General features: G+C 36.3%; 1 protein-coding gene across 2 annotated transcripts; it reads right to left on the reverse strand.

Annotated features, from left to right (window-relative positions):
* Positions 1-438: 438 nt before the first annotated feature.
* Positions 439-9,956, reverse strand: LOC111811599 (glycerol-3-phosphate acyltransferase ATS11, chloroplastic). Of its 2 annotated transcripts, XR_002817570.2 has the most exons (14): positions 9,646-9,956; positions 8,924-9,021; positions 7,719-7,805; positions 7,526-7,623; positions 6,870-6,927; positions 4,419-4,520; positions 4,255-4,316; positions 3,909-4,019; positions 3,192-3,270; positions 2,061-2,180; positions 1,874-1,987; positions 1,522-1,699; positions 1,083-1,284; positions 439-749 (listed from the first exon to the last, which is right to left on the reverse strand). XR_002817570.2 is itself a non-coding variant. In XM_023698529.2 (13 exons), the coding sequence occupies exons 1-12, from the start codon at positions 9,923-9,925 to the stop codon at positions 1,565-1,567; spliced, it is 1,344 nt and encodes a 447-aa protein (XP_023554297.2). In that variant the 5' UTR covers positions 9,926-9,956; the 3' UTR covers positions 888-1,284; positions 1,522-1,564. The 2 variants fall into 2 exon arrangements, 1 of the variants encoding a protein (XP_023554297.2); XM_023698529.2 differs by lacking the exon at positions 439-749 and having other exon boundaries at positions 888-1,284.
* Positions 9,957-16,540: the final 6,584 nt, after the last annotated feature.

Here is a 16,540-nt window from a genome sequence, read left to right on the forward strand (position 1 = left end):
TTTAATTATACGATTCTTGTCCCACAACCTTTCATATTATAAAAATTTAGATCGAGACTTAGATCACGAAAGTTCATAATTTTATCTTCAAATTTAAATTGATATCATATAAGTTTACTATCAACTTATTTTAACCTACATTCCAAGCCCCTTGGCTTAAGTGAACTACTTCATGACGCGTATATATTATGGTATAGGCGGGTGTCTTAGACGCGTATATGTTATGGTATAGGCGGGTGTCTTAGATGCGTATATGTTATGGTATAAGCGGGTGTCTTAGACGCGTATATGTTATGGTATAAGCGGGTGTCTTAGACGTCTTCCAATAGAAATGAATTTTTGAGGATAATGTCAAGTGGCATAGGTGGTTCAATATTACAAAGCGTCCCATGAGTTAGGTTGATATATAGGGTCAGACTCCAATACAATATGTGGAAATGACTCGACACAAACGTAAATTCATGCCTCAATAGTATTCCGATGAGTAGATGTTCAAAAGGTCTTAGTTATAAAATTGATGTATAATTCAACTTATAGTAAGCGTGATTGAAATACATAAAAAGCGCACCTGCAACTAATCAACTTTTTGTATTGTATTGGGTTTGCAATAGTCATTCCGTTATGTTTGCCTTTGCCATCAGTAGGTCGTGGTAAGAAGATGAATCAAACGTCTAGCACAATATGGCAAAGGATGAAATCTGAATTTCGATACGGATTGAGAGACTCGTTCTTTCTTCTCTCTCATACATCTAATTGATGGAAAACATTGTCAGTCACATTGTGACAACCATATCGCTTATAGATTTTGGTTACACATTCCAATGTTCAGATACTAAAACGAAAAGCCCAAAAAGAACAATTTTCTAACACTCATACAGGAATGAGAATTTGAAGAAAATTATTGTATTGTTCTATAACGATCTATATATATATATATCCAAAAGTATCAGACTGAAAGAGAAGAAATGGTACAAATTGAAAATTAATAATTCCTGAGATATATAAACATGAAAATGGCAGTGAACATATACACCTATATATAAAATGAGTCCATCCTAAGAGATGAAAGATCTGTACATTACCAAGAGGCCAAGTATTTGAGGCAGCTTCAATGTCTATTGAAATGCACATGCCTTGGGGTAGGGACAGGCCTGTAAATCAGCAAAATTCCCTCGAGACGTCGATGACGAGTGACAGAATTGATTTCCTCTTACAGTTCGTGCACGAATTGAATGACCAGTGTTGTTCTGTGAGTCGCAAAATTGTGTCAAATTATGTCATGACCTGCACGTTGTAAAAGAAGATGGAAAGATAAATGGTACAGAAATCCATTCGAAATGTAAAAGAGTGAAAGATCGAGTTATCAACTTTTAGATTATTAAGCCATGCTTAATTTACTAAGCTATGCTCGTTTTGACTATTGGTTTCTGCATCAACTAATCATATCACAAACATCGATGGCGTTAGACAGTTTTTCTATCATTTTTCAGGATTTCCAGCAAATATCAGAATTTGAAGTACCTGATTATATAATGAACTGATCTAGAAAAACGATTGCAAATGACTAGATCCAAGGTTGTGACAAAGAGACATCTGCAGTTGATGCTCTTAGTGCTTGTCTGCCGTAAATAGCAGCTTTGAGCACATTATATTGCATGGACACAGAATCAAACAGAGCCTTTGAGTATGCCTCCCTAGCCTGCCAAACCCCCGGTTTAATGAGAACAAAAAACATTGTATTTGTGCTTCATAAATAAATTCTCACACTCCTAGATTTAACAGTATGTTTACTTCGTACGAATCGAAACAATAAATCGAGCACAATATTTTACTACCTCCTTATACTCCATAAAAATTTAAAGATCAGACAGACCTCATCAGGATTTCTGTGGGTAGCAGCAATGGCCTCGAAGCTGATTGCAGGAGCCAAAGACAAGCCCACCCCATTAAAGGAAATCACTCTTTTTTCTCCAATTTCAATTTCTACCTGGAAAAAAGGAAGAGTTAATTAATATATAAAAATGTAATGAAATTAAAAAGGAATGAAAGGTTATATATACCTTTGAAGGAGGTGGCATGATGTCATAACATAATAAAGCAAGGGGACACAAATGCCCAGGAACACCCGAGTGTTGAATGAGCCTTCTCATGTTGTCCATTGAAGAAGCATCAAAGGGTGCCTGACACTCTAATATCAGTACGAACTACTTTTGTATATATAAAATAATTGAATATAACAAGTTCAAAGACATAGACTGAACTAAAAGAGATTCGAACACAAAGAAGAAATTGCGATGTCCTACATTGGTTGGAGAGGAGAAAAAACCACCATTTATAAGGGTGTGGAAACCTTCCCCTAACAGACGCGTTTTAAAGCCTTGAGGGGAAACCCGAAAGGGAAAGCCCAAAGGACAATATCTGCTAGCGGTGGATCTGGGCCGTTACAAATGGTATCAAAGCCAGACACCGGACGATGTGCCAGCCTTCCCGCTATTTCCCGAAGGGGGGTAGACACGTGGCGGGGGGGTGGATTTGGAGGCGGTCCCACATCGATTGGAGGAAGGAAAGAGTGCCAGCGAGGACACTGGGCCCCGAAGGGGGGTGGATTCTGATATCCTACATTGGTTGGGGAGGAGAACAAACCACCATTTATAAGGGTGTGGAAACCTTCCCCTACCAGACGTGTTTTAAAGCCTTGAGGGGAAGCCCGAAAGGGAAAGTCCAAAGGGTGGATCTAGGCCGTTACAGAAATGATAAATAAAGTGTACAAAATGGAGTAGAGAATAGGCTTTTGTTGGTCCTTTTCTATTTTTACGAAAAATTGATTTAGAGAATGAAAAGGGGGAAGTCCCAAGATAAGGTGTGAAGGGGAAGAGGCCACAGAACTATGAAACCCCACACCTCATTCACTCCTTACTATCGTGGAGATCTTCTAACCAAGACAGGCCAAAAATTTTCGTTGTACCCTTATCTACAAAATAATAAGAGTACTGTTCAGTATTCCCCTTCCTGTTCTTATTTTTGTGGTATGTGCATGAAATTAGAAGACCAGTACACAAACCACTGACAAAAAATCAGAACACAAGAATGAATATTTTAAACTGAATTACTAACCAAAGCTCACTACTGCAACGAGAAATTTTAGATATGCCTCTGCATATTCGTCTTTATTCAAGGTAAAGAGAACTTACTGGTGACCATTCTCCAGATGATGGATCCAATCGGTCCCGGCCACCACTTGGTGCAATCCAAATGAGTTGCGATCCACCCCTATGTAAAATTTACCGCTGATGAAGACATAAAAATGGAAAATAGGAAAGAACATATTGAGGCTTAAAAGACGCAATAAATTTAAGATATTTGGAATGGACAATTTTATGACGGGTAAAACTCAGCATAGAAACTGTTGGATGGAAGTCCCACATCGGCTAATTTAGGAAATGATCATGGATTTATAATCAAGAAATACTCTCTCCATTGGTATGAGGCCTTTTGGGGAAGCCCAAAGCAAAGCCATGCTGGACAATATCGTACCATTGTGGAGAGTCGTGTTCATCTAACATGGTATTAGAGCCATGCCCTAAATTAGCCATGTCAATAGAATCCCTAAATGTCGAACAAAGGACTCCAAAAGAAAAAGAGTCGAGCCTCAATTAAGGGGAGGCGTATTTTGTTCGAGGGGAGGTATTGGATGGAAGTCCCACATCGACTAATTTAGAGAATGATCGTGAGTTTATAATCAAGGAATACTCTCTCCATTGGTATGAGGCATTTTGGGGAAGCCCAAAGCAAAGCCCATGAGAGCTTATGCTCAAAGTGGACAATAACATACCATTGTGGAGAGTCGTGTTCATCTAACAAAAACAACAAGCTTTTTTCCCCTTAGCTGCTACTAGTGGTATAGGTACCTTAAAAGTAAAGCCATCTCCTTTAGACTTCGTGTGTTTGCTTTCCTTTTTGTTTCTGCAAGCTCGGGAATATCAAACATGTGCTTTTTTGAATAAACACAAATAAGATTTCTGCATTTGTAAATTGAGTCAGTTTAGCTAAATAATTAGATATACTGGAACGGCCCAAGCCCACCGATAGCAGATATTGTCCTCTTTGGGCTTTCCTTTTCGGACTTCCCCTCAAGGCTTTAAAATGCGTCTACTAGGAAAAGGTTTCTACACCTTTATAAAGGGTGTTTCGTTCTCCTTCCCGTAGATATCACATATACAATCTGATAAATTGAAAGGAACATTATATTGGAACCTTCCAATGCTGAAGGGCTTGCAAAGAGGGTCTACAATAACTCTATCCCCAGCTACATATATCTGCAAGACAGAAAAGATACTCAGTTTATGCCAGCACTTACTAAATTCCCTCAAAATTTTAGCTGAACATTGCAGGGGTATACCGAAAAGAAATAGGCGTACCATGTTTTCAGCAATATATGGACTTGTCTTTTCAAGCAACAATGAAATAATAGCTGGATCTGCTTCAGTCTGATGATTTGATATCAAGACAACATTGTGACCCTGAAATGAAATGTCATGAACAATCAGAGGCCTTCAGCATGGCAACAGATTGGAAGAAATAAAGTTTTACAAGTCGCAAAAGAGAAACAGGAAAACCAGTCAGCAAAATATCAAACAGAACTCAATGAATTGCTTCTCTTTATGTAACGTCCCGTTAAGTTTTTAAAAATAATAATAATAAAAATAAAATAAACAGAAGAAAAAAAAGGGCATTCCCACAATTCCACTATCCAATCTCTCTCCACATTCTTAAAAAAAATAATAATAAATAAATAAATAAATTCCATTCTGCCATAAAATTTCTTTTTACAAACATAAACCTCCTGCATAATGTACATTGTTCTGTCCGTGGTACTGCACAGATTCAACTCACAAAAAGTAATGTTATCGTTTCGAGACCATTTCGGTAAGTCAATTTCCAAATTTTCTTTTTGTCCGAATTCATCAATTTCCTTACAAATCTTTTGAAGTGTTGGAAAAGAAATACCAAATAATGCCCATGTCCGGGAGAAATCGTAGTAACTTATATCTTAGATTTTCTTCTCGTTTATCCAAATTTTGTTACAATTATTTAGATTCTAGTTAGAAATTAAATAACTAGCCATTTTTTTTAAAAGTAATGACTAAACCAAAGTAAAACTCAGAGAAGGAAAAAATATAAAATATTGGGAATGAATGATCCAAGCAGCATAACAGCATAACATAATATTGACATATTTTAAATTTAAGCTTTACTACCGAACACAATTTAGAAACAATAAAAACGTGGAATTCGATTTTTACTGAGGCCGTTTTAGAGTCGTATTTCACATTGTTAGTTGGATTATTAATTAAAATGTAAAATACCAACGAACGGTGCGATAGGAAGCGAACCCCATCAACATTTGGAGCAGCTCTCGAGGAACAAAAGCTTACGTTTAGCTAATTAGGGAGTACTTTAGCTAAAGACAACCAAGTAAGTGGCCTCACTATAGGATAGATTAGAAATTGTATGAGTTATGATGGTGTATGAGTTGTATCGTATGTTGTCGTATACTATTATATGATGATGTATGAGTTATGATGCTTGATGATGTGCGTAATATATATATTTCGATGACTGACGTACTTGATATGCTTGAGGCACTTTATGGCAATATGATGAGTATGATGATTGCATGACGTTTTACCTTAATATGATGATGTTTTCCATATTGAGCATGTTATATGATGATGAATGCCATATTGCATCATGTCGTTAGATCGACATAGGACACAACCCTAAGAGCATGAAAATGATATAAATATAAATATCCACGAACATGTGTTACTTAATGTAACAAAGAGATGAGACTAGAGGGTTGTGTCAGAAGAGATGATAATATAGACATTAGAGGGACCTCATGCATATTGTATGTTCATAAGCATGAGGATACTTCCCCTAGAGATGATGAGTGTGGACGTGCACAGTATGATGAGCAGGGTGTTCATGGGGAGCATGATACTATGGGGTTCCGCTGACCTCTGGACGTCGCTACAGATTGGCTTGACCAGAGGGTCCAACGGGTGTGCGAGCGCCTTGGGGATTCCACTCGCACGTGTGGGTCGTGTGTAGAGAAGTACTACACATCCAATTTGTTCGAGACTAAAGGCTACCCCTAGATGAGCTAGAGATAGATCCCAAGAGCATGATTGTATATGTTTGCATTTGCATGGCCCCCTATAGTAGGGCCACTTATTGAGTATTCTTCGAAATACTCAGACCATGTGCTACATCATTTTTCAAGTAAAAGCAAGTCGCACCTGTACAGAGGACGGCGAAATTGCAAACAGAGACTGTGGCACATGCATAGGGTAGACTCATATTTAAATTCCTAGTCTTCAGTTAGAATAGGTTGCCTTACATTGTTTTAAATTATTTTGTATTTGTTTTTAATTTCTCTAAATCTCAGTATTTCGTATTTAAACACGTAAGACCATGGCTGTGCTTTTTAGGGAAGAGGATGTTTTAAATGTTTTCGACATTTATACTATGATGAGGTTTGCTCTTAAGAATTATATTTCTACATAAATGATGAGCATGAGACGTTAGTAACGACTCTGAGTACGTAGAAATTTAGGGGCTTACAATGCTACAGAAGAAGAGCTTAGATAAATGCTAGGAATTAGCATACCAATCTATTTTAAAGCGGTTAGATTGTTACTTGGATACGGCAATGAAAGAATATATTTGAACGTGACAGTTGAACTAATGGGGGAGATTTATGACTTATCTTCGCTTTATCGAGATCATAAACTTAAGCAATGATCAGCAAAATTAACCCAAAATCATCACATAATAGAGAAATGATGAAACTTGTAGATAGATACCTGATGGAGCTTCTCCTCTATATCCTTGAAAAGAAAAGGGTTACCAACAAATGAATTTCTGCAGAAAAATTTCTATAAGGCATCAGGACAGAGGCAAACATACAGGAAAGAAGCTAACGCCGTTAAGTCAACAGGTAACTTAAATTGATCATAGAAAAGATTGCTTTCACTGTCAACACTTGCATCGATCTCTAAATTGATCATAAAATTTTGATCGGTTATTTTGATCACACGTATGAACAGTCCAGATTAGGAAAACAAATAATAAAAAATGACAATATCACAAGATAAAAAGAATTGATGAAAACTTGCAACCTGTGATGCCATCCATGGAAAGATTTTTTTCCCTAAAACAATGAAGCTTGAGAAATACCAAAATAATAATGATAATAATCACCCTTGCAAAATGGACTTGCTCAATCATGATCTAAGCTTTATTTGAAAAGCAAAGACCAAGTTATGATTCGCAAACGTCACAATTCACCAGATCACAATTCTGAAAAGTCAGAGCTCAAACATGTTTATTTCAAAAAGAAGCATTTCCTAACGTACCCAAAAAAAAAAAAGGGGATGTAATTTCTCATAAGAGAGTAAACAGAACCAGTGGATAACAACATATCTGATATACCGATTGAAAGACCAAATTTCCAACTTACTCAAAATCAATCAGTGGACGGACATAGTTCTGACCAAACGTGTAGTAATCAAAAGGCTCTCGAACTGCTTTGTGGTGTGGTGAGAAGACAAAAGGTTCCTGAAATATTACTGCTATGTCTCAGACAAGAGAACATTCAGTTGTCTTTCTTAAAAGCTTTTTCATACTGTAGTTGAAATAAAATCATATACTACCTCCACATCCAGCAATATGCGATCTAATGCAACAGTCATGTTAGACAAAACAATTTCATCTGCCTTTGGATTTCCACTCTTAAGAACCTGAAAATAAGGGACATGGAATTAATACTTTAAAAATACACCGTGATTAAAAAAAAAAAAAAAACAAAAACAAAAACAAAAACAAAAGCAAAACAAAAGACAGTGAACTTAGAAGGGAAGAGAACATTCTATAAAAGAGGTCTTGTATTGGGATAGCTAAAACCCTCGCTCAGTGAATCCAAGGACAGAGACAAGGCTGCTTGAGTATCTAAATGTTGATTCTATAAGCAATTCTAGATTTACAATTAAGGTGCACGATGTTACAACAAGTCAAAGGGAGAACATAGACAAAACGTAGACATAACAGTGTCATCCCTTCACTTTATGATCCAACATCTACATTTCATTTTCTAAGCATCTTTGCACTTCATCAAACAATTACATTTTTACATCTTTTATGGGAAAATTCTACAGGTTGCAGACAAACTTTAAAAAAGATTATTTAGATTGTAAAATGACAATGGCGTAGAGTACAGTATGTAAGCTTTCTAAGAGGTTAAGTTACAAAGAACCAACCAACATAACCCTTAGTCAATAGTATAAATGCCTCAACAATGAGTAGGCTCTAATTAGTTCCTTGTCCGAAGGGTTTTCTCGACTCCCTGCCCTTGGGTGTTTCTTCATTTTGGTCACTGCAAGCACCTTATGTCTCTTATTTTTAAAATAAAAAAATAAATAAATAGTAAGAGTAGTCAAGAAAAAGTTATCTTAAATGATGCACGTCCAATCTGCCTCCTTACAATATCTGTATTCACTCAGCTCAATTTGTTCCCAACGCGAACTATAATCATTTCTGATGGAACTTCTTAGACTTAGATTCCTCTAATAACCAGAATTACAGAATTTAAGCATGGAAACTCTGAAATTAATTAATGTAGCTAAGAAATCCCTTAAAAATTAATCAAGATATTAGAGAGAATACTGCAAATAAATCCAAGGAACAAGTCAAAAGCAACAATCAAAATGAATAAGCGAATGAAACAAGTGAATTTGATAGAACGGAAGCACTGAACAATCCAAGAGAAGTTCCCGCAAGTCAGAGAATAACACTCATCAAACAAAATAATACATCTGATGAATTTATCAAGAGGGAAAACCAACAAAGAGGGAACTTTTACGGCATTTTTATAATTCTGATACAATTCTTCCATTCCTGCAGCAACATTTGAAGGCAGCCTTCCAGCTTCTGCCTCCCTCCTGATGTAGGAGAGCAACTCTGCAGATAAGATAAATCAACATTCTACACATTGCCTAAACAAGATTGCTTTCTTTTTATTAAAAAAAAGAAAAATTGCTAAAAAAAATAAATCAGAGGAACAAGAAGTATTAAAAAGAAAGATTGGTGTCTGATACGTAAAACAACAAAGAATTCAAAAAAAAAAAAAAAAAAAAAAAAAAATTGAACTACCACCGAGTGGTTTATTACACGAAGGGTGGGTGCGGGTATCATTGCCTCAGACTAAGAAACTTCAACAAAATACATCATTTAAGTCCCTAATTTCCCAGGACAAGACAGAACATGGATAATGGATACTGACAACATCTGATCCAGGAGAGGGATATAAGACAACAAAAGGTGGAGTAAAAGAGATTTTACTTCCCGGTACAATAAGTAACTAAAGTTATATCCCATCTCACTAAAAATAAAACACTAGCAAGCTCATACAAAATTGCTGAGCTGATGAAGCACATAAGAATCCAATAAACGGATCTAGCGAAAGCCGAGTCATAACCATCGAACAATTAAGCAAACTTGAAGAACCAGTTTCTAATTACATCCCCACTCGCAATGTAAACAACAACAAATCACGAGAAATAAAAGAAAAGTAAGGAAAAAAACCTTGTTCAGAGCGAACATCAAGGAATGCGCGGGAATGCGGCAGGTGATTCCTCGTTTCATCAGCGGAGGCAGCGGTATGAGCGGAGTGCTTGAAGTCGTGCAGAAGCTCCGCCGTTGATCTGGAAGCAACGGAGCAGGAGCAGGCGAGGTTGGGAGGTTGGAAGTGGGGAGAAAGGGGGAGGAGAGTGAGAGAAGAGGAGGAGGGAGGAGAGAGAGAAACCCTAGAGGAAGAGAGAGAGAGAGGAGAAGGTAAGGAAGAAGAAGAAGAGAGGATAAACATAGTAGGGGGGGGGTGGGGAATGTGAGATGTGATGAAGCGTTGGAGAAGAAGTCGGACGTAATGATCCAGAGGCGTTTTTAAAGAGAATCGGAGGATTTTGGAATTAGGAATTAAACCCCCTTTTTTTTTTTTTTTTTTTTTAATATTTTTTCCCTTGTGTCCGACACGTGCTTTAAAACGACGTCGGATGGTTAGGGGAATTGGGAGTGAAGAGAATGGCTGTGGTCCCACCAGGAAATTTTCTTTTTCTTTTTCTTTTTTTCTTTTAATTTTTTTGCCCGTGTGTCTCACACGTGCTTCAAAACGACATCGGATGGTTAGGGGACTGGGAGAGAAGAAGAGAATGCTATGGTCCCACCAGGAAATTTTCTTTTTTTTTTTTCTTTTTTTTTTTGCTCGTGTGTCTGACACGTGTTATAAAACGACGTCGGATGGTTAGGAGAATTGGGAGTGAAGAGAATGGCTGTGGTCCCACCAGGATATTTTCTTTTTCTTTAATTTTTTGCCCGTGTGTGTGACACGTGCTTCAAACGACGTCGGATGGTTAGGGGAACTGGGAGAGAAGAAGAGAATGGCGGTGTCCCACAAGGCTTTTCCTTTTTTTTCTCTCTCTTTTTTCCCGTGTGTCCGGCACGTGCTTTAAAACGGCGTCGGATGGTTAGGGGAATTGGAAGAGAAGAAGAGAATGCTGTGGTCCCACCAGGAAATTTTCTTTTTTTTTCTTTTAATTTTTTTGCTCGTGTGTCTGACACGTGCTTTAAAACGACGTCGGATGTTGGGGGAACTGGGAGAGAAGAAGAGAATGGCGGTGGTCCCACAAGGTTTTTTCCTTTTTTTTCTCTTTTTATCCGAATGTCCGCCACGTGCTTTAAAACGTCGTCGGATGGTTAGGGGAATTGGAAGAGTAGAAGAAGAGAATGGCGGTGGTCCCACCGGGAAATTATCTTTCTTTCATTCATTCTCCATATTTTAAAAACTAAATTTAAAATATATATATATATATATATAGTTATTAAATATTTTTTTATTTTTAAAATCTAAATATTTAAAAAAAAAAATTGGAAGAAAATAAATATAAATTTAAAAAATACAAAATTAAAAATGAAATTATTATTAATTTTTTGTTTTAAGTTTATAAATATTGTTTCAATTTTTTTTTGTTTTTTTCCGACTTTTTGAAACTAATTACCAATTTTGGAATCTTAAAATAGTTTCGAAAATTTTATTTTTTATTTTATAATTTGATTGAGAATTCAAATGTTTTTATTAAAAAATAAAAAAAAAATTATTTAAAAAGGTTATTTAAAAAAAATAAAATCAATATTTTAAATTTTATTTTTTTTAGTTTTTAAATTTGATATCCTTTTTAAAACATTTTTAGATATAGGCCTAAATAGTTAATTTTTAATTATATGTCTATTTGGTTTAAATAATTTTAAAAACATTAATTTATTTAATAAGTTATTACTTTGATATTTTACAAATTTACAAATATATTAAATATAAATTTTAAATCTAAATCTAATAAAATTTTAAATTTAACAAATTGTGAATATTAAAATAACGTCTAATAAAACAATATTTATTATATAAAAATTTAAAATCTTTTTTTATTAATTTAAAGATTTATAATGATCTTAAATAAATATTATCAATTATATTAACCATAAATAAATAAATAAAAATTGACCTGTCTATTATTTATAATAGTATGGATTGTCGTTTCCGTTAGGTTGTTAATTTACTTACTATAAAGGTCCTGTCTCCATCCATGACCCGAGCATCACAATTCCATTTTTTATTTAAATTACGAAGTGAGCGGGCTTCTAGATGTAGTATTTCATCAGTTATTCTTTTAGGTTCGTGGGTTGTCACGTGAGTTTGAATTTCATATTCTCGTACGCTTTTTTCTCGATCCATACCGTGTATAGGTAGTCTTAAATTAGTTTCTTTGAAGTGGATACATGAATGCTAAGTATGCCTCGTAATTATCTATCTTTTGTAGCATACGATGATTATTTTGTCATTTAAGACGTTAATTTACCTACTGAAATATCACTCATCAACACCCACGATCTGGTCATCACCATTCCATTTTTGTCTAAATTATGGAGTAAGCGGGCTTCTAGATGTAGTATTTCATTGGTGATTCTTTTAGGTCTACGACTTGTCACATGAGTTCGTTCTATATTTCTCGACCCATCTCCCATCAATAACTTAATCTCTAATGTCGGTAGATAGATTCAGGTATGGCTCGTAATAATCATTCTTCTGGGTGATAAGATGATTCTTTCACTACTAAAATATCGCTCGTCTCCATCCACGATCCCAACATCACAATTTCATTTTTATCTCATTTATGGAAAAAGTGAGCTTCGAGACGTGGAAAGTGAGCTTCTAGACGTGGCATTCTATTAGTGATTCTTTCAAGTTGGTAGCTTGTGACATAGATAAATAGGATTCTATGGTCTCGTTTAGGCTGATTTGTGACATAAATTTTCTAATACCTTTGTACCAACCATATTAAAATGATGCCATAGTGTAACAACTCAAATTCATCATTATAAGATATTGTCCGTTTTGACCTGTTACGTTTCGTCGTCAGCTTCATGGTTTTAAAACACGTCTTCTAGGGAGAGGTTTCCACACCCCGCAATCCACCTTTTTGGGAGCCTAGTGTCCTCGCTAACACATCGCCCCGTGTCTAGATCTGATACCATTTGTAACAGCTCAAGCCCACAACCGGTAGATATTGTCCGTTTTGGCCCATTACGTTTCACCTCCAGCCTCGTCTTCTAGGGAGAGATTTCCACACATGAATGCTTCATCCCCCTCTCCAACCAATGTGAGACCTCACAATCTACCCCTTTTGAGGGTCTAGCGTCTCGCTGACATACCGCTCGGTGTCTGGCTCTAATACCATTTGTAACAACCCAAGTCTACCACTAGTAGATATTGTCTGTTTTAGCCCGTTACATTTCGCCGTCAATCTCACAGTTTTAAAACGCGTCTTCTAGAGAGAGGTTTTCACACCCTTATAAGAAATGTTTTGTTTCCCTCTCCAACTGATATGAGATCTCACATACACTAAGCCTAGTTTAACCATATTTGACATATATTTTTCTTTCAAGTTCGAAGGTTCGAATCTTCATACCTACTTATCGTACAGAAAAGATAAACCCTAGCTAATCGAGCCCGAACAACCTTAGCCAGTATTGCCCCATTTAAACCAAACTTGGTCGCCAAGTTTTGGTGTTACAAAATGAAAGAAAAAAACATGGTGAACGTGGTTTGGTGTGCCCCTTTGGTTTTGTCTAAAGAAGAAAGACGTGAAAGAGACAATTTTGGTGTGGGCTATCACCTTTGCATGTGAGTGTGCTTTTCCTCCATTGAAGAGCTTGACAAGAACCATTTGTGAGTTGTCATTCAAAAGAACTTGACCTAATCTACATTAGGTTAATTAGTGTAAACTCGGGTGTCATCTCTTCTCATTACTCTTTTATCACTAAACGGTCGTTTAGGGTTCTTAGTAGGCGATCCACGTTGTTTCCCCTCTCGATGATGAAGTATGTCCCTCATTTCTCACGGACCAACCTTGAACCATGTTATTTTGATATCATATCTAATATTGCGAGTTTGACTCAATTTGATACTGCTCTTGCATCGAGCCTAGGTTCTTGTTCTACGATATGTTTTTTTTAGCAAATTGCATGTAGAGATTCGTAGGGGTTTATAGTTTAATTGGTTGAAACGTATTACTCATTATTATCGTTCTTATGGCGTATAAATTTTAAGGGTCAATAGTATATGGATAAGGTTGGGTGTCTCATCTTGGTAACATTATTGGTACGACCCACTTTGTAATCGTTACAAATAATTTGATTCAAATCGTTCATGTGGAGACATGTAAGTGGGGGTATCCTATACAATGAGTTTGTATAAGACTGGACCAAGAAATATTTAATCTCTCTTAATAAATTCGTTAATTGAGAAGATTAATATTTCAGAGGATGATCACATGCAACTTAATCTTAATCTTCAGTGAGTTATGAACTCTTAAGAGTTTGTCACAACCCAACCTAACTCAACCCTCTATTTTCGGGTTGGGTTCAGGTTGGGTCCGGTTGAGTTGTCAAATTTTTTTTTTTTTTTTAAGTTTTATTTAACACGGTTTATAATGATTCAGATACAATTTTAGATAAAATATATTAAAAGTTCACAAACAAACACAAATCAATATATGATTATTGAAAAAAAAAAGAATAATAATAAATAAATTTAATAAAAAACAAAAAAAAAAATTGTAATATATTAACCTAGTTCAACGTTGTCATGAAACTAAAGACAACTTGAAAATTGGTTAGAGTAACAAAAATATAAGAATAGATCCTGAATTTAAATAAACAATAAAAATGATTAGTTTAAAGATATTGTATATAACCAAAATAAAAAATATATAAAAATTCCTGAGAACTCGAGCGTGAATGTTTTTAGATTGTTTTTAGATTGGCCTCAATACCACTCAAACCCATTAACATGAAAGAATTCTTAATATATTTTTTATATTTTTATTTGGCTCGGGTCAACCCGAAGGTTTTGCTCACGAACACGAAACCGAACCGATTCAGTTCGGGTTCAGAAAAATGAACCCAACCCTACCCGAAATGCTTATCCAACCCAACCCTTATAGTTCGGGTTGGGTTGATCCGGGTTGTCGGGTTGAATGTATACCCCTAGCGAAAGATGTAATTTTAGGGTAAAACAGACTTTTGACCCAGATGTAGTTACGAACAACTTGTAAACGTTTAACTTGCTTATAAGGATTATATCAATGGACATAACTTGTTCTACCGTACATCAGAGTACAACTCTAAGTCTAAATTGGAATGACCTATAGTTGATGGATTCCCATATGGCTCAATGAAATAATAGTGTGTCAACACGAACATGACTGTAATTAGTATGCATTCCTTTTAAAATCGAAAATTCAGATCTTCATACCCACAATTGTTATACTTCATTACTTCTTTGATACCAACCTTAGTGAGTTGATCTATCCGAGCATGAGCAGTCGATCAATGAGCAACATTGTTTGAATTATGGAAAAATAAGTGTAACAGCGGAAGCATACCGTTAGCCGATATTGTCCTCTTTGGGCTTTTTCTTCCGAGCTTCCCTCGAGGTTTTAAAACACGTATGCTAAAAAGAGGTTTCTACACCTTATAAAAACACGTTTTGTTCCCCTCTCTAATCGATATGGGATCTCACAATTCACCCTTTCAAATTCCAGCATCTTCGCTCGCACTCGTTCCTCACCTCTTCAAACCTCGATTCTTGAATCGCTCGATCTTGTGAAAATTACCCAAATTAGGTCAATAATTGTATCATTAAAGTTTTGCTTGTAAAAAAGATTATCCTCATGGAATGCAAATGGGCATAGTTGCTCAAATTGAGATTCAAATGGGCGATGAAAGGGACAAACATTATACGGCAAGCTTTGTTGACTGTCGCCTGTCGGCATGTAGTGGTGGCGTCCACGAGGCAATTAGCCGAAACTTGACGAAGAAGCACCATCCGTCTTGGTCTTCTCTCCACCCAATTTGTCAACATCCTTGGGCTATCAACTTTCCCATTATGACTTTCATTTTCGTCCCAACCTACTATTCACTATTTTGGTCCGTTACTTATTGTTGTTAGTAGGGAGAAGTTTCTACGTTCTTATAAAAAAAATGTTTCGTTCCCCTCTTTAACTGATGTGGAATCTCACAATCCACCTCCTTCGAGATCCAGCGTCCTCGTTAGCACTCGTTCCCCTCTTCAATTGATGTGGGATCTCACGATTCACCCCCCTTAGGGGCTCAACGTCTTCACTGGCTCTCCGCTCGGTCCCTAGCTCTGATACCATTTGTAACAGCCTAAGCCCACTACTAGCAGATATTGTCCGCTTCAGCCTGTTACGTATCACCATCAACCTCACGATTTTAAAATACGTCGACTAGGGAGAGGTTTCCACACTCTTATAAAGAATGTTTCGTTCCCCTCTTCAATTTATGTGGGATCTCACAATCCACCCCCTTCACAAGCCAGCATCCTCGCTAACACAAGTTCCTCTCTCCAATTGATGTGGGATCTCACAATTCACCCCTTTCTGGGCTCAGTGTCCTCACTGGCTATTTGCTCGATGCCTAGCTTTGATACCATTTGTAACAGTCCAAGCTCACCCCTAGCATATATTGTCCGTTTCTGCCCGTTATGTATCACCGCTAGCCTCACAATTTTAAAATGCGTCTACTAGGGAGAGGTTTTCACACCCTTATAAAAAATGTTTTGTTTCCCTCTCCAACCGATATGAGATCTCACACGTGCTATTACGACTTTCATCTCGGAGATCGAAGAGATTATTCAAAAAAGCTGCTATTGAGTTAAATCTATAGAAAAAATGTGTAATGATTTCGAAGATGTATATGGTAGTTATTACCGAAGATACATAAACTTTTGGATCTATATCGAGCCACGATTCCGTCACAAATAGTTTTTTCATACGAATATTTGAGTACAAAAATACAATCAGAAAATTTCCAGTTTCTACCGATGATGGGTGAATTTTATACTTTT

The sequence above is a fragment of the Cucurbita pepo genome, chromosome 15 (genome assembly GCF_057944985.1).
Source record: "Cucurbita pepo subsp. pepo isolate OVF chromosome 15, ASM5794498v1, whole genome shotgun sequence".
Lineage (NCBI taxonomy): Eukaryota > Viridiplantae > Streptophyta > Magnoliopsida > Cucurbitales > Cucurbitaceae > Cucurbita > Cucurbita pepo.

Excerpts from the sequence above, each read along its gene's own strand:
- LOC111811599 (XM_023698529.2), bottom strand. The coding sequence starts at position 9,925 with ATGTTTATCCTCTCTTCTTCTTCTTCCTTACCTTCTCCTCTCTCTCTC. Across the intron at positions 6,928-7,525 it reads CGTCCACTGATTGATTTTGA|AAATTCATTTGTTGGTAACC; the intron begins GTAAGTTGGAAA and ends ATTTTTCTGCAG. Across the intron at positions 2,181-3,191 it reads CATCTGGAGAATGGTCACCA|GCACCCTTTGATGCTTCTTC; the intron begins GTAAGTTCTCTT and ends TTAGAGTGTCAG.